This window comes from Haplochromis burtoni, unplaced genomic scaffold (genome assembly GCF_018398535.1).
Source record: "Haplochromis burtoni strain Fernald_Lab_line unplaced genomic scaffold, NCSU_Asbu1 Contig_48, whole genome shotgun sequence".
Lineage (NCBI taxonomy): Eukaryota > Metazoa > Chordata > Actinopteri > Cichliformes > Cichlidae > Haplochromis > Haplochromis burtoni.
In genome coordinates this window covers 1,020,436-1,042,503 of record NW_024582409.1, presented here as the reverse complement: position 1 = coordinate 1,042,503, position 22,068 = coordinate 1,020,436, and the positions used below count along the sequence as shown (strand labels likewise).

The following is a 22,068-nucleotide window of genomic DNA, read 5'->3' as shown; positions in this document are numbered from 1 at the left end:
GGTTAGACTTGCTAAAGGTGATTGGTTTATTAATATATATCACATTTACAAAGAGCTACACTTTTTAAATACTATTTATTTTAAATATGTCTAGGAAAATATATTGTCAGTTTTACAGAAAGACAAACATAAAGCTTTTTAATCTTTGGTCACACCTACAAAAATGTGAGCACTGATGAAGGGAAAAAAAACTGAGGTGTGCATCTTTGAATACTTGGCAGATCTAAGATGACATTTTCACTCAGCCTACATCACTTAAGACACATTTCTGCAGGTATGTTTGCTCACATTATGAAACTTACTCTATAGTAGAATATCCAAGTCAAAACAAGTGCAAATACATTTCTAGGAATGTGCAAATAAAGGAGTTGTGCGTATCGTCTAGGAACTGGATGGCTATCCATTTGTGCTTTAGCATATGGCTGGTTCATCCACAGCTTGTGCCCCCTCTGTGACGGCTTTCACACACTTCGCCATGGTTTGGGAGGCTCTGCTTATTGGATCTGTGGGTAAAGATTGAATTCTTAAATGTACCCTCAAATTACCGGCCAAAATTTATATCACACACACACACACACACACACACACACACACACACACACACACACACACACACACACACACACAATTGAGATTAGACCATGTATAATGGTAAAAAGACCATTACTACATAATGTAGTGAATTATAACTTACAATTTTAATGCTAAAATATCAAAAATATTTAAACAAAAGTGTCAAATTAGAATCTAAAATTAAAACCTGCTGTAAATTACAAATTTGTAATCACAGCAGATTATTTTTGTATAAACTTGGCTGTAAGCAGACAGCTTGTAATGGTAACTATACATTACAGAAAGTACATTTATAATTTTTTTCAAACAATAAAATCACTGCATGAACACAGAGTTACTAGCAGCTCCTCATTACTACTGATTTATTTGTTAAATTGGCTATTGTTATTTATTTATTTACTTTAGATGTTCTATCTGCAATGAAAAGTAATGTAAATTGCTGATTTTAATTCCTCCTTATGCCTTTTGCAAATTAACAACAGCCCGATTGCAATGCTCTGAAAAAAATCAAAATTGTCAGCAGGGTTCCGTTTCCTCTAACCATATACGTAATAATAATAATAATGATAATAATAATAATAAAATGAGTATTTTATTATTTTTACCATTTACCATTCAATCTAGGATAATGTCACTAATTCAAAACTATAAAAAAGGGACATTTCAAGGATATTCCTGTATCAACATGAATAACTTAATAAAACCAAATCACTATATTCAATATACATCATTGATTTTGAATGTATGTTACATGAAAACACAACCATAATTTTTTTTTTTAATCTGTTTACATTTCCTAGGCTATACATTCAGTAGTTTTGCCATCTTTAACTGCAGATTAAAATCCTCTCTATATTAGCACAGCAACAAATACAGTAGCTTTTCGCTCAACTTTATATTTTCCATTTATCTGGGATTAATAACACTGTTATGAGGAAATGTTTGGCTTTATCTAATATCTATTTGTATTTATCAAATTCTTGTAACTTCACTGATCACTTCAGCAGGAACACAGTGCCTAAGTGTCCCTCCTTATGCTTTGAAAGACAGGCATTAGTATTACTACATTATTTTCTCTCTATGAAAAGAAAACAAACATTGTTCTAATTAACTGATGTACTTGATACATTTAGAGCACTTTGGAATGAAAACAAGATTAGACCTGCATTAGCCAGAGGGAAAAAAAAGAAAAGAAAAAAGACATGCACTGCTCAACTGGATTACTCGTGACCCACCTGTCATATAAAAGTCCTTCACAGTAAGCTGTGGAGGAACTAAAGGTTCAGTAAGGAGAGTCTGGTTCACTGCCTGCAATAGATAAGCCAGATATCATGCAGAACAGTGTGACATAAACAGAGATAAATTAACTGTACAAACCAACATTTAAATCCAGCTTTACATTTCCTCCCCCTCTATGATCACCTAAAAATAGAAATGCTAGAAGAAGATAACAGCTGACCTTAGATAGCTCATTAGCCTGCTTAAAATAGTTGGCCTCCTCTACGTCATCATATCGCACGAGATTTGGGGAAACCTCTGCCAGCCTATCACGCACTTCATCCAGAGTGTCATACGGCAGAGTCACTCCAGCAAGCTTAAAAGCGTATGAAAACAACACAGAGCATTTAGTCACATTTTATTTCCCTGAGCCTCGCATGTTTATGCTGTGCTCTGGTTCACCTCAGATAAGACTCTGATGATCTTCCAGTCCTCTCTGGCTGCGCCTGGAGGAGTCACTGCCACCTTGGTCTGCTGGGCACGACCTTCAGTGTTCACATACGTGCCACATTTCTCAGTGTATGCAGCTCCGGGAAGGATGATATCAGCCATTGGTGCACTGACATCGCCATGGTGACCTGGGCATTACGAAACAGAAAACTGGAATTAAGTAAAAACAAACTTATTGTTCCTCAACATGTATTCTTCAAGTCCCTAAGGGAATGGTTACCACTATTTTTCCAAACGTGCCCTCATTTGATTGTGCAAGTCTTGAACTGCTTCTAGTTAAACAGACTTTCTTGTCATTTTTAACGTGGAATTGAGCAACAGTTCTCCAGGCCTTCTGATTCAAGCCTCACCAGAAATGGTCTCTGTGGAAGGCTGACTGGTCATTTTTAAGGAAGGGAAACTGGAAGAAGAGGCAAAGGTATGTCAAATTACACAAGTACTGCACCGAAACTAAGTGCCAACAGGCCTTAAGGAGCAATGACTTGAAATTTTGGTTCAAACTGCCATCAATATGTATGGAGGAGGTTATGAGAGAGGTACAACAGTGAGTGTCTGTAGCCATCTGTAAAACAGATGGAGCCCAGACCTCAGCAATATTAAAGGAGTCTGGGATCAGCTAGACCGAGAACACAACAAAAAGGCAGCCGACAGCCAAAAAAAGAGGTTTGAATTATCCTTCAAGAAGCCTGGAGAACGATTCCTGAACTATACCTGAAGAAATTACAAGAAAGCTTGCCTAAGAGAGTTCAGGCTGTGTGGAAGAATAAAGTTGGTCATATTGTTTCCCTTAAATACTGCATATCCATGCATTTTTGCACCCAATTCCCATTTTTCTAGCAACATATGAAAAATATGAGGGGTAGATAAAGAGTGAAGGATGTTGTAGAGATACCATTTGGGCACTTAAGCCATTTAAATGTCTTTAAATAATTTAGTTTTCTGTCACACCTGTAAATAACGAAAAACTTTTTCTTTATTCATACATCCACCTATTTTCTTAACCCTTATCCAATCCAGAGTTGTGGTGGGGCTGGCGCTTATCCCAGCTGCCATGGTGCGAGAGGCAAGGTGCACTCTGGAGAGTTTGCCAGTCTATCACAAGACTAACACAGAAAAACCCACAACCATTTACGCTTACATTGACAGCAAGGGCAAACTTTAAATCACAGAGTAACCTGATATGCATGCCTTTGAACTGTGGGAACATGGCAGATTATGTCGTGAGAAAAACACCTACACAGTGAGAAAAGGTCATGGGTTCAATTTTTGCTTTTCTGTGCCGGTGTTTGCATGACTCCACAGTGACCCGGAATTTTAAGGTTTTGCAAAAAGCTGACCTTGATAAATTATCAAGCTATTCTTAGGGAGATCTTGGCGAGTGATGGAGCCAGCATCAGCTCCAAGTAGGAACAGAACTTTGGGTGGGTTCTTCCTGATAGCATCCACTCCTGGCTTGTACCCCAGATCAAGTGCAGCTACTTGACTGGCAATCCTGATAAGATGAGGACAAAGGTTACACTCACTACAGTAAAAATTCCTTTTCAACATGGTATTGTTATTAAAAACTTTACTAATAATTTTTACAAGCATTTGACCTGTGAAGCACATTGAGAACCTTCCAGGTTTCCTCCACTCCACTGCTGACGCGAGCATTGTGAGCAATGGTTGACACAGCAGCCATTATCGCAGCCCCATCCTCTCTCTGCAGGCAACCGCTGCCAACTACAACAGCAGGATGCTTTGCTTTGGCCATGACCTGCAACAGAGAATAAAACACACAAAATTAGTGAGAGACATTCAAGTTGATTGATGAAATTCAAAGAAAAGAAAGGTCAGTGTTACCTGGAAGAATGGGTGAGTTCCTGAAGCAATTTCTTCAAGGATCTTGGCTGATTCACCAAGATGCTCATATGTGTAACTAAGGTCCACCTCCTTTCCCACCAGAGCCACATGTAACTCATTGTGCAGCCAGCTATAGCAGAGACACCAATGTTTACACAGAAGAACAGACTTATGTTGTCAGATTTACAGTTTCCCCATTGTTAAACAGCCATGATTTACTTACCCTTTTCTGACCCGTGCATTAAACAATGGAGCCTCATACCGTGGGTTAGTGCCAACTAAAAGTAGCAGGTCAGCTTCTTCAATCCCAGCAATTCCAGTGTTCAGAAGATAGTTTGAACGTAGGTCAGATCTAGAAAAGTCAGTTAGTAAAAGAGTTGGACGTGTGTGCATCAATGGCTTCAATTTTCATTTCTGGTATTCTTTTTACCCTGCTCCAGCCATGGGGAACGTCTCCTCAGTGCACAGGTTGTCACTATTCAAATGGTTCAGCAAGTCTTTCAGGGAAATGAGAGCCTCCGCATCGACCAAACCTCCAGCAATGGCAGCAATGTCCTTTCCTTCAACTCCTTGCAACTGTCAAACAAAAACGGTTGGTATTCAGGTATTCTGAATCAGTGTTAAATTGCTATCCAATGTTTTGATGAGCTTAGTTACTGTAATTCAATTAAGAATTTCGTACTGCTCCAGCAACTCGAGTCAGCGCGTCTTCCCAGGATGTGGGAACCAACTGCCCAGACTCATTTTTCACCAGTGGCTGAGTAAGCCTCTGTCTCTTAAGCCCATCATAAGCAAACCTGCCAAGTTCGAGCAAAAAGCAGTTCAGCAATAATGTAAACACCAAGCACAAGTCTATATCTATGATGCAAAGTTTGGGTGATGTGAAATGAACCTGGTTTTGTCTGAGATCCATTCCTCGTTAATATCTTCATGAAGGCGAGGCAGAATCCTCATCACCTCGCCGCCGCGAGTGCTCACCACGATGTTACTACCCACAGCATCAAGTACGTCAATCGATTCAGTCTTCCTGCAAAAAAACCAACAACAACCAACAACAACAAAAAAAGAGAGAATACATAAGTCTCAAAATAATTAGTTGAAACCCTAAATAGCTACACAAGATGTAGAGCATAATCTAAAAACCTGGTCTCCCATGGGCGGGCAGTGAAAGCATACGGTTTAGAGGTCAGGGCTCCCACTGGGCATATATCAATAATATTCCCAGATAATTCCGACATGAACATCTTTTCCACGTAAGTCCCAATCTGCAGATCGTTGCCTCTGCCAGTGGTGCCCAGCTCTTCCACGCCTGCAATCTCACTGGCAAAGCTAAAAGAGGAAAAGAATATATGCATTTTAATATTTCACATGAACACGGCAACTCGACTTGTTTAAATATTAAAGCATGACTCACCGCACACAACGAGTGCACTGAATGCAGCGAGTCATAATAGTTTTGATGAGGGGGCCAATGTTTTTATCTTCCACAGCTCTTTTGCCCTCTGTGAAGCGGCTTCTGTCGCTGCCAAACTGCATGGACTGATCCTTTACACGAGATTTCACTCAGTTTTAGTAATTAATCAATAATTTCTAAATTCAAAACCCCATAATATCTGTTTTACACACAATAAAGACTATAATGAGCAGATCTAGAGTGGTGGTGATCATCTATAATTTACCTGTAGGTCACATTCACCTCCTTGATCACAAATAGGACAATCTAACGGGTGGTTAGCCAGTAGGAACTCCATCACCCCCTCTCTGTGAAATTTTTAATAAAAGATTACTTTCATGTGGGAGAATCCCAACCAACCAAGTTAAAGAACAACAAATAAAAGTGACCAAATTTCACCGTAAACTTTACAAAACAGATAAGTGACGTTTAATTAACAGGTTGAAGGTACCTGGCCCTCCGTGTCTTGTCAGAATTGGTTAAAATGTTCCAGCCTTTTATGACAGGCATAGCACAAGCTGCCACCGGCTAGATAATAAATGAAAAAAGATGACATGATAATTAAAGTAGGCATACTTTTATCTCTGCAAGACTGGGCAGAGAAACAAAACACAAAGAGACATTTGTGGCTTTCTAGAGTTGAAACGTAGCACACAGGAATCATAAAAAAAAAGTACCTTAGGAACTTTTTCTATCTCCACAAGACACATGCGGCAGTTTCCAGCAACTGACAAGCGCTCGTGGTAGCAGAAGCGGGGAATCTGCATGCCTGCCTTCTCACACGCCTGTGACAGAAAACAACTGCAGGGTTATACTGAATACTCGTACAGTGCTGTGAAAAAGTATCTGCCACTTTCCTGATTTTTTTGCATATTTGTCACACTTGTATGTTTCAAATTTTAATATTAGACAAAGATGACCCGAGTAAAAAGAAAATGTATTCTCCAGTTGATCATTTCATTTATCAAGGGGCAAAGGCTCTATCGGTTACGTCACCTTTTGCAGCAAGCATTTGTAATAACTAGCAATGAGTCTCTCACATCACTGTGGAGGAATTTTGGCCCACTCTTCTTAGCGGAATTGTTTTTATTCAGCCACGTTGGAGGGAAGCCATGCCAAAGCATTTCTATCAGATTTAAAGCAAGACTTTTGACTAGGCCATTTCAAAAACTTCATTTTGTTTTGTTTTTCAGCCACACAACAGTGGATTGAAGGTTTGTCCTGTTGTATAACCCAAGTGTGCATGAACCTCAGGGTACAATGTGATGACTGGACATTCTCCTCAAGATGTTCTGGTAGAGAGCAGAATTCATGCTTCCATCAATGACAGCAAGTCGTCCAGATTGTGAAACAGCAAAGCAGCCCCAAACCAGGACACTACCACTACCATGTCTAAATGCCAGTGTGATGTTCTTTTTTTTAAAAAGTGCTATTATTTTTACAGCAGATGTAATAGGATGCATGCTCTTGGGGATCATCAAGATATTTTTTGGCAAACGTAATATGAGGGAAAGGCTTTGTAACACTTTCCAGACTGATTGATGTCAGTAATTTTGTTTCTCAGCTGTTTATTGAGATGTAGTATGATGTGTTGCATTTTGAGATCCTTAAGCCTGCTGTACTTTGTCTATTTAAGTGATTCTTTGACTAAACAAGTCTTACAGTCATCAGGCCTGGGTGTGGCTAAAGAAACTGAGCTCAGTTTTCCAAAACATGTGGTTAATTACAGTTAATTTATGAATTAACAGCTTTAATCCCTTGATAAATGTGAGTGACAATTAAACACTGCATTTTCTATTTACTCAGGTTACCTTTGTCTATTAAAAATTGTTGGACAATATGAAACATGTAAGTGTGAAAAATATGCAATACGTTTTCACGGCATTGCATATCTTAAAGTTTAGCCATTACCTGCAACACAGTTGTTCCTGGCTCCACCATAACAGGCTTCCCATCCACAAACACCTCCAGGAGGTTACTGGCTGCTGCTGCTGTTGCAGTGGATGCAGGGCGAACTTCGGGCACACACAGAACATTTTACTGCACAATATTCCCATATAATACATTATTCCCAATTCCCATAATATACACATTGCATCATTTAATATATGTATCATTTCGTGCTACAACAAATTCATTATGACAGTCTTTGGTTAAACTGTGCCAACAACAGCCCGGCACCAAATGTGGTACCTGGGAGCGCTATAATCCAGCCTATAATCCATTAATGGCGAAAGTAACAAGGGTGGCAAGCATTAAAACATTTAGTTCTTTGAGATGACTGACAAATAGTTTAACTATGAAGCGATACAAATACAATGATGTCCTTAAACTTCATAAAAAAATAAAAGAATTTAAAAAAAAATGTTACCATTGTGAGTCACAGCCGTGCCTCCTTTGCTAATAGCTGCTGGAAAGAGACTGCGGGTCGCAACAGGCAAACGCAACATGCTGGAGGAGAGGCAGAATCACGACATCAGGTGTAAGGTGTACTGTTAGCTCCACTGAAAGGCTTCACAGGTTACCGCAACGCTTTTAGATGTGTAATGCGGATGTCTGACCTATAAACCGCTGCTAAATTAGCACTCATGCAGCTTCCAAAACAAAAACAGAAGTAAGCTAGCTAGCTGGTGCGCCACATTTGAAAACAACACGAATAGAGACTAAAAGAAACCTCACATGAGCAATTACAACGCTTAATATTCTGGAAGCCCAGAAAATGTTGGAAATGTTTCGAAATGCGGCACTAATTACAGTTAACGTTGCGCTGGCTAAATGTCTCCCAGGCTAACAATAATAACGGTGTTAGCTCGTGAAACTTAGCCTCGTATTATTAGACAGTGATGCCGCGCGAGGCGTTATTTTAACATTTTTGTGACGTTAAATTAAATTAATGTGCAGCTGATTGTTGCATTCAATCAGACGTCACGCGGTCCGCTACAAACACGTAAACGTAACAACCGCAAACTAAAGCCCTGCAAGCTAATAATGTCACTGTATTCAATGCTAATGAATCATTTTTTAAAAATTGTTTGTTGTAACCGGTTACTTACCTTGTCTATGTCTGTCCTCAGGAGACCGCCTGCGCCGCAGATTGCGCACCGTCCATTCTGCTGCGTCACGGATTAAGTAATCCTGTAATTCAAACAGCAGGGCCACTAAACAGTGTCTGAGATAATAGTATAAAAATTCAACAACAGTACGAAGTGATGTAAACCTCTCCTTAGCAGATATCCATCTTATCTACAGCTGTTTGTCTCTGATGTGGCTCAGTGACAATAACAGTCTTTTTTCCCTCCCTAACCAACCCCTAAAGTCTAGTCTCAGTATTATACATACACCTGGATAAGCACATTTATGTAGAGAAAAGAAAGTATCTGCGGGGTCAAAGGTCGTCTGCAATTGAAGTGAAATCGATTGGAAAAGATTGAAAGAATTGTTAGCTTCCTGTCCATATATAACCACAGATATAAAACAGCATCCTTCCAGTCAGGGTGGTGACAGTGATGTAATACTTACAAATCAGGGTTCACCCTAAATGGAAAAAAAAGAAAGAAGAAAAAACAGGAATGGCTGAATTTGTAAGCAGACCCTCGGGGAAATGAATAGTGAATGCATGTCTGGACCTTTGTTGATGGCGTGCAAACTATGTAGGACTGCAGGAAATCTTGTCTGAGTCTACATAAAACATCAAATTCTTCTCTTAGTTCTTATCAAATCACATAAAATAAAACACTAAAGCACAGTCAGGTTCAGAAGAACAGATTTATTAAGATATATATCTTTAAAATATATTAGAATAAACATGTTCATACAGTTTTTAACCAGCATAAACATCCGTAAGATACATTAATACATTATTCTAGCAGCTCATATGGCAATATAAAACCAAAATAATGCTATGTTGCAAAGGAGACTACAGTCAAAAAGGACTATTTTTGTCATCCATAAGAACCAAAGCAGTACTTACAAGATGGCTTGATTGAAAAGTTTGAAATACAGACAAAGTGGCTAAATGTCACATAAATATGTGTAGTCATAGTTGCAAGGTCTAATATTTCATGATTTATGTTGTAAAATATTAATAGCCGTCATCCATCACCGTTTTCCACTGGCCAAGGAGGCATGTTGAAATTACTTGATTATTGTAAGGAGCAGTCCAACCATCAAGCAGACGTTTTACCAGTCGGTAACTCGTGCATGACCATTAAAATCTTCAAGCAGGGACTTCCTGGTGTGTTTGTTTTGCAATTTATTTGAATGATTAGAAACTAAAATAATTGCAGATAGATTTTCTGTTGATCAGCTTAATGGTTTTGATTTCATCTAGCCAGTTTCTCTGCAGATAACTAGGTTTATGCAAAGTAGATGGAAAGATATTGAATCTGTGTTTATGTTCCATTTTCCATTATCCATGAAGAGTAATTGTCAGTTGAAGTTGGCGTGACTCTGCCCAAATAAAACATAGGAAAAATCTTAACAACTCTAATAACCCTCTACATTTATGCTAAAGTAATACTTAACCACTTCTTCTTTTTTTAAATGGAGAGCTTCACAAGTCTGGGGATAGTAACAATCAGATTGTTGATGATGCCACGTGCTCACCGTGAACACCATTCTCATAAACTCCTGCCACAGATTCGATCTCAGTGACAGAGATCGACTGGCTGAACTCTCTAAGTGAATTCTTGGTTATGTCCAGACAGGCTTGCTTGATGATATTGCGCACTTTTTTAGTCAGGAACATGTACAGCAGGGGATTTACACAACTGTTAAAAAAGCCCAAGCTAGTGGCGAGAGGAAAGCCAGTTTTCAGTAAATTGTGTAAGTAAGGTGAGGAATGTATGGTTAACTCCATCAGGCTGAAAGTATGAAAAGGTGTCCAGCACAAAAAGAAGGCGAGGATTACTGCAGTGACTGTTTTGGAGAAGCTAGACAACTGAACCGAACTCCCAGATTGTTTCATTTTCACTATCAGAAGTATACCCGTCACGCTTATAGCAGTCAGCGGTAAAAGAAAGCCCACAGTGGTGCGGATAATCACTATCGTGATGTGTCTCATGGCTGCTATATGAGGGTCGTGTGTGTGGAAGTTGTTGAAGCACACCACCTTGTCGCCCAAGGTCATCGTGTCACGAAAGATTAGAGCGGGACTGCTCAAGATGGCGGCTAGCCCCCAAATACAACCACATGCGAACCAAGCTCGGTTTACGGTGCGATACTTCTGACACCAGTTAAGATGGACGACAGAAATGTATCTATCTATACTGAGCACTGTGAGAAACAGCACACTGGCATACATGTTCATCACAGACACAAAGGAGTTAATCTTACACATAGCCACACCGAACTCCCAGTGGAAGTCCCGCATAATGTAATCAATGAAGAACGGCAGGAAGAGCACAAATACAAAATCGGCTATGGCAAGATTGAGCAACCACACGCTGTTGACTCTCTTTTTGCATTTAAATGCCATCACCCAAATAACAGCTCCATTGCCGATCACACCAAGCATGAAAGAGATTATGTAGATAACTACAGAGAAAATGTGCATAGGTTCTGTCTGACTGTGCTCAACCCTAATATCGTCAATGTCACCATAATCTAGGTCGTAACTGTACGTGTAGTTATAGTCATCAATGGAATCATTCATGGCTGCAGGGATGGCACGGCTGGAACTTGTCTGCTGAATATATCTGTGAGGGAAAAAAATCATAATGGGATGAATTCCTGTAAGTTGACCTGCAAGCAAAGCATTCAGCTTTCAACACATGTTCTCACCTCAAATTCTTTGTGACTTTGCCAGGAAGTTATCATAGAAGAACCAGATATCTGCCTTGTCTCTCCTTTCCGGTCAATTAGTTCCTATGTTGAAGTTAGATCTGGGTGTGTCATGAGAAAGCATGGAACATTATGTCAACATCATTTAAATCAACAACTGGACAGTGAGACGCTTCACCCGTCAGGCAGAAAGAATCCTTTGTAACTCACTGTAAACAAAATGCAACAATACTGTTTGACATACACTGTTTCGGGAACAATTCATGATTCCATGTTTCAACTTTATCAGGGACATGCACATATAAGCTACTTAGCATTATCACCAAGGTCAGAATAAGGCAGCAAATTAACCCTGAATCAGTAAGCACAGGCAAATACTCATATTTTTTCTTTTTTGGGACTAGAAAAAATATGAGTATTCGATGTAGCCCTTTAGTAAATTTATTGAAAGTATTAGAGTAACTGATTTAAAAAGAAATATATTTAAAAAAAAAAAATAAGACCGTGATTATATGGGCAAAGTGCTGTGCGTAAAATCAGTTGCATTAAGAAGAAGAAAAGTACAACCCTTCATAATTAGAAGACCAAACAATGCTAAACTAATTTCAGTTAAGAATACAGTAGAATAATGAGCGGTCAGTATGAATTAAGATTAAGTAAAGTACTGAAAGCAGATTGCAAAACAGCTCCAACCTGCTTCATCTCAATACCGATCCCAGTAAACCGTTACGACTTATGAGCTGGACAAAATAACCAGCCTGCAAATACGAAGCGTCAATCTCTAACAAAATTAGTGCCACATACACACTATTGGCACACTGGAAAGAAAAGAAACATAGACTTGGTTTTTGTTTTGTTTTTTCCTTTAGAATTTAAAGGTGGATCGCTTACCAAAGAGCGCAGCCCTCCGCGTTTGGGTCTAAACACCAGCTCCTCCCGGGTGATAATGTCACAGCTCCCGCTGTCTTAGCCTTTTAGCTCCGTTATGCTGGGCCTTGTTCTGAACTCCCCACTAGTCTGCATCAACTCTTTCCATCCAGACTAAACGCGGAGCAGAGTGTTAGGGGGTTACACAGTGGGTGCGCCTGTTTGACGCGTGAAAGAGGGAAGAAAAGTTATTGGTCAGTGCTCTGAAAGTTGAATGCGGCCATTCAGCAAAACTGGGGCTGTTCTTCCTAACTGCAGAGCGAACCAGGAACGCAAGCTTCCCCCCATCAGGGGATAGACGGAAAAGTTACGAATGTTGCAAATTTTATTTTATCATTGATTGATTTTCTCTCTCTCGCAAACACACCGTGGAAGCTTGCATAGAAAAGGGTTCCGGGCTGTCGGCAGCTTCTTCCTTCTGCTTTTAATTTGCAGACTTGTCAGGGTTTTTTTTATTCCAGTTAAGGGGAAAAACAGAGAGACAGAAAGCTAGAAAAAATGTGCAAGGCCAGAATTTTCTTTTTATAAAATCAAGCTTGATTCGCAAAAGCCAGATTTTGAGCCCTACACTATGAAGTGTGTCACTGTAGATCCATGAAAATCTTATGCCTACACCTACATGCAATCATAAATCTGTGCAGCTGTAATGCCTTTCATTAGCTGCTTCCCGGTACACACCCACATGTACATATACACAGTGTGGACAGCACAAGCTGACATAACTCAGCTGCTCCTCGTTTTAGTTTGTTTCCTGATGAAAGCTTCTCCGGCAACACAACAAACATTCAGTTCAACATTCAGTTGTTCAAAGTATGCAACACATGCTCTGCAAAGTGAGCATTCTCATAGCCAAGTTGAAATTCAGGCAAAGCACAAGTTTAAAAGTTAAGGTACACTCAGAAAAATTCAGCAATTGAAAAAAAAAATTGAACTAATTGAATTACATGTACAGTTTCCATGTAATTTTGTTTCAGAAGTACAATGTAAAATGTTACTTTTAATGGAATCTGGTCAAATTAAACGTACTTGATTGGTATACATTCAGTTAACAGCAAACAATAAACAATAAAAATGATTAATAGTGATTAATAGTGATTACAACAATCCCTATGAGGATTGTTGTCCTCATAGGGTTTTAATGGAGTTATTACGTAGTCAGACCAGTTAAATGTAACATATAATGTTTTATTTTTCTGTGTAATACATTAAAGGACCTTAACCCATCATATTTTCCACACTAAGATGAAATGCATTTATGTGTGATGGATGGCTAACTACACACATTCTCTGTTCAATCATCACAACTTTACTTTATGCTTCAAACTTGCTTTACTTGCTCTGGGGAATGGAAGTGGAAGTAAATATGTGCTGCAACAATGTCTGATGTAATTACAGAGGGGGAAACAGGCTGTTTACATACATAAATACAGCCGGCATGTGTGTCTAAATCGAAAATTATAGTGAAAAATAGACACATTTCTGTGTTACAGTCTGTAATCAGTGGTGCCACAATATTCTCTGTGGGTTGAGATGTTGAAACACATTGCACTTATGGCTACACTTCAATTAGTAAGGTCATCACATGTTCTCTATCAGCCGTCCAGCACAAAACATGCTGTCACATCACAATCTGAAACCTCTTTACGAGTCAAATCGTCAAATAACTCTTTCTATCCTATCATTAATAAGATTTAACTGGCAGGGAGTTCATACTACCACTACTGCTTGCTCATCATCGTTTGTTTCATCAGATAATCACACAGTTTCATATTAATCTTAAGCTCAAAGTGAACATGTCGCTTCACTGTGGACCATGCAGTCCTGAGGGGGGAGCTGTCACATCCTACAACAGCTCTCTGTTTCCACCAAATTATGGAGGCTAACAATCAAACCTTACCGTTACATCATCCAGTGATATTCATACATGGGCACTGTCACACACTCATGTCGTTTCACACAGACTTTTATGGAAACTTATAAGAGCTGTCGTCATTACTGACGCACACTTCTGTTCAGTTTCATGTTTCAATTCCTTATTTTCCAAGAAATTAATGAAAATGCTGATCATTTACATCACTCATGCTGAAATTTACAAGCACTCATGCTTGTTTTTGTCAGATCGGTGGCCAAAATAGGCTTACCAAAAATTACTGTACAAATTTTTTAAACATAGGATGGATGAAAAACATTGAGCAGCAGCTCACCTGAACAAAACTCCTGTTTTTTGTTTACATTTAGAATGTTTTCAGAGGTATACGTTACATACTTCACATCAATAAAATGTCAGTATGAAAAATAAGTATGTAGATTTGTCCTGTTTTTATAGCTGGGATCCATAAAATCCTAAAATAGAAGCTTGCCTGTTATACTGTATGGTCCTTTTTTGTATGGTGTACATAATAAAATTAGTGATGCTCTGATCCATTAGTGCTCTTCAAGAGCAAGACCTTGTTTTTCTTTTCTTTCTTTTTTTTACAATGGCTCACTATCATAGTGAACTGAGACACATGCACATGTCCTCTGTCTATTAGGACATGAACAGGGCATGTACAGCCACGTGAAAAAGAAAGTTTTCACAGGACTCTCTGCAGTCCCGTGAAAAACTAAGTACACCTCAGTATCTTGTAGAACCACTTTTAGCAGCAATGACTTGATATAATTGTTTTCTGTATGTGTTTATCGGTCTGGCATATTGTTGTGGAGGAATTTTGCCTCACTCTTCTTTGCAGCACTTAAGCTCCTTGAGGTTTGTGGGATTTTGTTTATGCAAAATTATCTTAAGATACCACCACAGCGTTTCAGTGAGGTTGATGTCTGCACCTTGATTGGGCCACTTTGGCACTTTGAATCTTGTCTTTTTCAGCCATTCTGTTGTAGATTTGCTGCTGTACATGGGATCAATGTCCTGCTGATTGACCCAGTTTCAGCCAAACTTTAGCTGTCAGACTGATGGCCTCCACTTGTCAGTCCAAAGGTAATCACAGGTCTTCCAGAAGTCTTGTGGTTTGTTTAGATGCAACGTTGGTAACCTAAGCTGACATGTTGTTTTTAGAGAGAAGATGCTTTCTACCTGTCATGCGAACTGAGGACTGTAGGATCTGAGATGTGAGCACTGCATGGTCTGACCTTGGGAAAAAATTTGACACGTGACACCTTTGCGCACAACTGGATGCTCCGAACCAGCAAACTGTTACAGTTTTAGTAGAAGTGCTTACACTTTCTGATGATCTTTTAATGTGGTTTATTTGATCACCAGCACCTGGCTGCTGCGTTACGTCTGAATTTCAATGGGGTCAGTAAGGGTGTACTTCATATTTTCTGAAAAGAGTCATGTGAAAAAGATGTTTTCAAAAAGCTACAGAAAGCACCTGCAGTGAATGAGGCTGTAGCAGTGAAGTGAATATGCAAATTTTTTCTAGTAGTTTATTAAAAATGGGGATACTTTGCATCAGCACTGGGGCAGAACTAGAAAAGTTCTGGGTGAAGGGGGGTGGGTGTTCAAAGGCAGTTGCCCTCCCTTACCTGGCTGTAGATCCACCCCTGCATAAGCATGTAAGTTTCATGTTGTTTTATAGTGCTTGAGTAGATTTCAGGTGGAAATATTACATTAATTATTGCCTCAAATGCATTTACAAACCATTTACTGTTTTATAACATCTTATATTACAGTCCCTGGTTAGTTAATTGTTACCCTAGTTATACACTAATTAGGATTAATAAAGTGTTAATTACATAAAAATTATTACGCATGGGTTTATAGAGTGTTAAAGTATAACATACAAATTAAACATTTACTGAGATTCATTTGTTTCTTTTTTTTAAAATTAGACAAATTCAAGTGTGTCCTATTAATGAGGCTTTGTTCTTATTATATGTCTGCCCTCACAAAAACAAAGATACCAGATTAGGCAGTTAAAACATATCATCAGCTTAAAATGTTATGCAGTATTTCACTCATATGAGCGTAATAACTAATTAAGTACAACCATGGCTGCATACAGTAATTTTATGTCGAATGGGTGGATAAATTTGCTCTAGCCCTTGGGCGAAAATGTGCTTTTAGACCCCAGTTGTGAATGAGCACACACTATTGGGGGGGGGGGGGCAGCTTTATTATGCACCACAGAGTCCCAAATTACTGGAATACTACCTGGCCCCGGGTTTTCTGCGCATCCGCACAGCTCAGGTAAAACATTCAGGAAAATGCACCATGTGAGTTATCATAAAAACTACCACTTTAAGGATGTTAGAACTAGGTTTTGACTCAAGGCACCTTTACACAACAGATAAAAGTTACATATTGAATAATACTGATAATTATTAAAGAGCAATTACAGCACACGGTCTGGTTTACGCTGCTGATAATACATGGAGCCGTTTCAGAAGATTATGGTGCTGCTGAATGGTCCCGGTACTTTCTCTCCCAGCAGACACAGTTTGACATTTTCTTTAATTAGAAAACCACAGAAACCAAACTTGAAAGTCGAACGATTATTCTATACTGGTATTGTTTACAGTGGCAAGTGCCTACATAATGTAATTACTATGTTATTATATTATATTATATTATATTATATTATATTATATTATATTATATTATATTATATTATATTATATTATATTATATTATATTATATTATATCAGTGGCAGTGTCCTTTCTCACCTGGTTGTGTCTGTGGTGAGAAAGGGCATTTGAGCTCATCAAGGAGGAGCAGCAACCTGCTGGTAGACTTCCAGTAGCTGCCTCCTGGCCACCGCCTTCTTTCAGCCCCCCACCCCCACCCCTCCTCTCTCCGCTTCTTCCTCCTCCTCCTCTTCCGCTACTGCAGCAGTAAAACCCGGTGTCTCCTGCATCCATGAAGAGATCCCCCCTCCACGGCACCTCCCCCGCCACGATGGGCCGCGAGCAATTAACTGCGTTGATGTGTTGATATTGAGATATTTCAGTTATCAAATATGAATCATGCATTTGATATTTCTGGCCACTTTGCTCGTCAGCATCCTTTTGCCTTGGCTTCATCCATCTCTAGCTTCACTCGGTAGGTACTGCCACAGCCTGCTGGCTTTTTTGTCACTTTAATGTGATCGCGTACGCTTACCACTCTGTGCTTTGTGCTGAAATATTGTTTGGTGATGTGCTTTGGATCTATAACAGCGTTCCTCGGAAGCCACCGGGAATTATTGTATTTAATACGCTGCGTCTTTAGCGTGATGCTGCATGAGGGCAGACTACAGCATCTCAGCATCTTTTGTTCAGCTAGTAAAAACACAATGATCACTGTTATGGATATTTACTACGCTTGAATTAAGTCTAACACACAGGCTCTGTGTTTGTTCAAGTGCGTGATATTATCCAGGCACGCCGGATTAAATGAGAACAGTATTTATCTGGTGCAGTTTTTACTTTGGCAATAACCGTATCAAAAGTGGTTTTCATTTAAATGAGGCAGTTTATAGTCTGTGTTCCAAATCAGTGTAATTGGTGGTGGCTATTAGTTTTTGAGTATACTGCTGCATGTAATCACTGCAGATGAACTGTGTCATAAAATTGGCATAAAGCTAAAGCCACTTGCCTCAGTGTAACAATTGTGTTTAATGAATTAAAGATGATACCTTTGTGCATATCTGTAGTTTTAAAAAACATATATATGTATCTGTGCTGTAAAAAATCCCTTGCAGAGGTTCAAGGAGTAGAGGACAAGGTTGAGAGGGACGCAGTGTCGGCTCTGCTGAAGCAACAGGCAACTGCAGCACCCACCACAGACAACACAACACACCATGCAGTAGAGCATGTGATCACCTACCCCTCTCGGTTGATCTACTACCTAAACGAGGACTCTGAGAGTACCTACCATGACCTGAACACCCATGCTAAGAACCAAGCTTCAGAGGGCCAGGTATGTGGAAGAGGGGTGGATGAAGATGATTAGTGCTTGCATAGCCTTGATTGTGCAAAAAGTTTGCAAGATGTGTGGTCAAAGGTTGTAGTACATAATAATGCGTTGTTTGGTCTGATCCCAGTATTTCATGTCAGTTTGCTGTAGAGAATCAGTCAAAGCTAAGATAGTAGTCAAAATAGACCCACTTAGCATAGTTTACGTGTTTTTTTAGCAACTGGAGTGATGCCAAAGCAAGTGTGCTGAAAAAAGCACTTCTTCCCGTCAACCCACTGTACATTAACATCCGTCATTGATACAGCACATCTGTTCTTTGTGCATTGTGCTGTAAACGAAGTTGAAGGCAGACCCCGGAGGATTTTGGCTCAGTGAGACGCTGCTATAATCTTATTTGTTTTGCAAGCTACCATTATCTGCAGTGACTACTCTTTTTCTCTTCTACAGGCAGTCCACCTAGCCCAAGTTAGTTTCCAGTTAGAGGCATTTGGCTCCAGATTTGTTCTAGATCTGTCTCTTAACAAGTAAGTTCTCCTAATCTAATTTAACCACAGCGATTTATTTCACTTAAATTGGTTAGTGTTATTGATTGTGGGCTTTTTTTTCTGTGAAACTCAGAGATGTGTAAGGATTTTGTTTATCTCCCTGTCCTTGTTTTTTCCCCAAAATCTCACCACCAGACTGACTGAGTACTAATCAAGCATGAGACAAAGACGCATCACAGCCCTTTATGGGAAATGACACCAGATGATAAGAACATGTAAAAGAGTATTTGTTCTCAAGGTCATCTCAACAAAAATGACTAAATAGATGAAAACAATAGAATTTCAGTATCTTGTATCATGCTGGCCTTGTGACCAGCATCCATATAGCCTATCATAGACACTCTTCACTCTATAATACGTGGTGTACAATTAAGATAACTCTTATTTCCTGTTTTAAATCCTTTACTAATTTAAATATAAATCTGCTTGTTACAGATTTTGGTGTACCACAATAATAATAAATATAATGAAATTGTTGCCATCAGAAAGATACAAAATATAAAGACCAGTGTAGGACTCAAAGAGAACATGCATAAGTGCACTACACTTGTATTTCTATCATGACAGCACAGAGCAGACGTTCAGTGAACTGAAAGTCGACTCGGACTATGATACGAAGCGACGAACCACGTCGAGTAGCTGACTCTTGTTTGTAAATGATATGTATAATGTGTCAGAACAGAGCTTAATGCAGCATCAATTGAAGATAATGTAATCAGGGAAACTGTGGGTCAGCACGTTGGTTGCTAAGTGCTAAGAGCGACGTCAGCTCAGCAGCCAGACTAGTTTTATATGAAGGATTTTGGATAACCAACATCTCTATATTTAATGAGGATTTAATAAGCTTGCATCAAAATGAGGATGGAGACGGCTGCTCTGTGTTCTGCATCTATTGATTCACTCCCTGTATAAAGAAGCCTGGCGTACATGTGAAAAATTCCTGTAGGACGTAGTTACTTTTATGTTTTCTTATCATGTGGTTGGATATTCAGCTTGTGCCTGTGGCTTGCTGAGATCACAGAGGATGTGCCATAAACTTAAGATCCTGTAAACACGCTTTGAAATTACTTTACACAGTTGTTACTTCAGCTATAATGAAGGAAATGTTGGAGCTTTGGCTTCATAGTGGTTTGCGTATCATGTGAGTGCCCACGTCAAGGCTGATAAAGACTTGTAGGCAGTATGGAGCAATTAGTATTTGTTTTATTGCCCAAATGTACAAGTTCAGAAATCTTCTGCAGTCTGCGGTTTTGGAGATCACATATCGGCGCTGGGATATCTTCAGAGTGTCTGTCACCGCTATCTTCGTTTTAAGTTGAACATTTCCCGTGAGGTTTAGCTGAAATGAAAAATATATCGCTTCTTGTATCGCATGCATCATGTCAAATGACAGAAAAGTCTGTCACTCCGTTCAGGAATCACCACATAGTACAACAAGAAAATCTCAGCAGCAGTGAAGAGGCCTGCACGTGTGACCTTGATTCCCAGCTGTTTGCTTGTAGGTTCTCGACTAGATGCTTTTTTTGTGCAAGAATAGGGGTTTGAATTCTGCTTAGTGTTGTAGCTGCAGCAGCACTGATCTAAATATAGATAGGTCTGCACCCTGCTAGTGGGTGCTGCTTTATCTGCTCACCTCTTACCGTACCTGGAATTGTAAGCTACTAAAAAGATGATTTACAGAAACTAATACAAGTCTTACTTTTAAAGAATCTGGATGTTTTTGAAATGCGTTAATTAAATCGTCAGTGGCCACAATGGCGACTTTGTCTGGGAGATTTTCTTCCTTTGCCGTCTTTCTGAATACTTAATAGCATCTCCATATATTAAGCCTCAGAGCAGATTATTGCCTTGCATGAACAGCATGACTGTGTCATGTGTTGCTACAGGATTTTAGAGTTACATTTGATCTGGCGCCAGACGTGAGAACCTCCTGCAGCTCTTTGGTCCCTTCTCTCTCCTTTACCTCTTTGTGCCTTTCATGTGCTGCTGCCTCTCCAGCTGCATTGTGGCGCTCCGTCTCCTGTGAACCAAGAGACCTTGGGGCAGAACTCCCTCCTCATGGTCTCCACGCGCAACCGTGGCGCATAGACATTTAAACAGACACACGTCAAGATGCTCACGCTCCGGCGCTTTACCTTTCCACACTCAGTTTTGTTACCAGCCAGCCAGAGAGCCAACCACACACTTATGCACACACAGCCGTTCAAACACCGATACACTCTGGTGTGGCCCACTCTTCTCATCTGTCAAGCTATAAATAGCCCTTCACTCAGGAATCTCTCAGAGACTGCTCGCGCCTTGGCTCTCCTCTCGTAATGGTGCACTTCCTGTTCACATGCTCCAACGCATCACTCAAAAAAATGGTCACACTGCTGGTGTCACAATACAGAGCCACTATTTCCATCCTTTTTTTTTCTTGCTGCAGCACAGCTATATGTTCAGAGAGGAGGGATGTTTCCGTTTTGCAAGGTTACTCAGAAAAAAAAAAGCGCCATTGTGGCAGAAATTATCTCTTGAAGTCAGCTAGCAGACCGAGCGTGTGAGGGACGCTGACTCAGGGAGCTGCTGAGAGAACTGTTGTGTTCAAGGTGAGGTTGAGGCCTTAGGATAATTTATCGCATTAGGCTTTTCCGTTCAGTTTGATTTGGGCAAATCTGATGCAGAAGCAGGTAGCTTCATATGATATAATTTGCTTCTGTTCTGTTCTGTTCTCAGGGTGCTTTTGAGAGATTTTTTATCAAATCCAGTTTTATTTTGTGCATCTTCTGCCGGGCTAGTTAGTCATCCCCAGGTTACCTGCATAGTAATTTTTCCTGAGGGCAGACAACATTTAACATCTCCACTGCACTTTTGAGATGCCAGGGGAGTGTTTGTGCAGCCAAATGCGGGCCCGGCGGTGATGACTGTTCGTGTTTAAACGCCAACCAAAGCACTGCTCTCTCACCACTAGTTTAAAACCACAATATGTGAGTCAGAGAAAGCAAAACGAGACAGACAGACTCCTGCATGTTTTTTTCACTGCATCACCTCCTTTTACTCCTCCTGGCAACTCCTCCTGTTACTAACTGCAGTCTCTGTTTTCTTCAGTGACTTGCTGTCTTCAGATTATGTTGAGATCCACTATGAAGGAGAGAAACCTGTTATATCAAAGGTAATGTTTAAGTAGACACATTTCTCAGTTATTTTGCTGTGGTGGGCCATGTGTATGCTGCTTTGACCTTGCACAGAAATAGATAGATAGATAGATAGATAGATAGATAGATAGATAGATAGATAGATAGATAGATAGATAGATAGATAGATAGATAGATAGATAGATAGATA

At 39.7% G+C, this 22,068-nt stretch overlaps 3 protein-coding genes across 7 annotated transcripts in view; 1 reads left to right on the top strand and 2 right to left on the bottom strand.

Moving 5' to 3' along the window:
- Positions 1–56: 56 nt before the first annotated feature.
- Positions 57–9,216, bottom strand: LOC102303941 (NADH-ubiquinone oxidoreductase 75 kDa subunit, mitochondrial). Its single transcript, XM_005921439.2, has 19 exons — positions 8,650–9,216; positions 7,968–8,047; positions 7,508–7,611; positions 6,274–6,381; positions 6,048–6,124; positions 5,823–5,904; positions 5,558–5,688; positions 5,287–5,472; positions 5,036–5,170; positions 4,826–4,940; positions 4,574–4,719; positions 4,367–4,495; positions 4,144–4,273; positions 3,897–4,057; positions 3,639–3,793; positions 2,254–2,429; positions 2,033–2,167; positions 1,809–1,881; positions 57–503 (listed from the first exon to the last, which is right to left on the bottom strand). The coding sequence occupies exons 2-19, from the start codon at positions 8,044–8,046 to the stop codon at positions 412–414; spliced, it is 2,214 nt and encodes a 737-aa protein (XP_005921501.1). The 5' UTR covers position 8,047; positions 8,650–9,216; the 3' UTR covers positions 57–411.
- A 126-nt stretch (positions 9,217–9,342) lies between these two features.
- cmklr2 (chemerin chemokine-like receptor 2) lies at positions 9,343–12,568 on the bottom strand. The gene is made up of 3 exons (XM_005921442.3): positions 12,269–12,568; positions 11,378–11,478; positions 9,343–11,292 (listed from the first exon to the last, which is right to left on the bottom strand). Exon 3 carries the CDS (start codon positions 11,247–11,249, stop codon positions 10,173–10,175), a length of 1,077 nt encoding a protein of 358 aa, XP_005921504.1. The 5' UTR covers positions 11,250–11,292; positions 11,378–11,478; positions 12,269–12,568; the 3' UTR covers positions 9,343–10,172.
- A 4,534-nt stretch (positions 12,569–17,102) lies between these two features.
- Positions 17,103–22,068, top strand: part of LOC102305050 (disintegrin and metalloproteinase domain-containing protein 23) — a 23,210-nt gene continuing 18,244 nt past the window's right edge. For 4 of the 5 annotated variants that reach the window (XM_005921443.3, XM_005921444.3, XM_005921446.3 and 1 more), the window contains exons 1-4: positions 17,104–17,344; positions 17,985–18,202; positions 18,647–18,723; positions 21,832–21,895. In XM_005921443.3, the coding sequence (XP_005921505.1) occupies positions 17,269–17,344; positions 17,985–18,202; positions 18,647–18,723; positions 21,832–21,895 (435 nt within the window). In that variant the 5' untranslated portion in view covers positions 17,104–17,268. Of the gene's footprint in view, positions 17,345–17,984; positions 18,203–18,646; positions 18,724–21,831; positions 21,896–22,068 lie in introns of all 5 variants that reach the window. The other variant, XM_042220407.1, reaches the window with a different exon arrangement.

Excerpts from the sequence above, each read along its gene's own strand:
- LOC102303941 (XM_005921439.2), bottom strand. The coding sequence starts at position 8,046 with ATGTTGCGTTTGCCTGTTGCGACCCGCAGTCTCTTTCCAGCAGCTATT. Across the intron at positions 5,689-5,822 it reads GAGGTGAATGTGACCTACAG|GATCAGTCCATGCAGTTTGG; the intron begins GTAAATTATAGA and ends TCTCGTGTAAAG. Across the intron at positions 4,496-4,573 it reads TTCCCCATGGCTGGAGCAGG|ATCTGACCTACGTTCAAACT; the intron begins GTAAAAAGAATA and ends TGACTTTTCTAG.
- cmklr2 (XM_005921442.3), bottom strand. The coding sequence starts at position 11,249 with ATGAATGATTCCATTGATGACTATAACTACACGTACAGTTACGACCTA.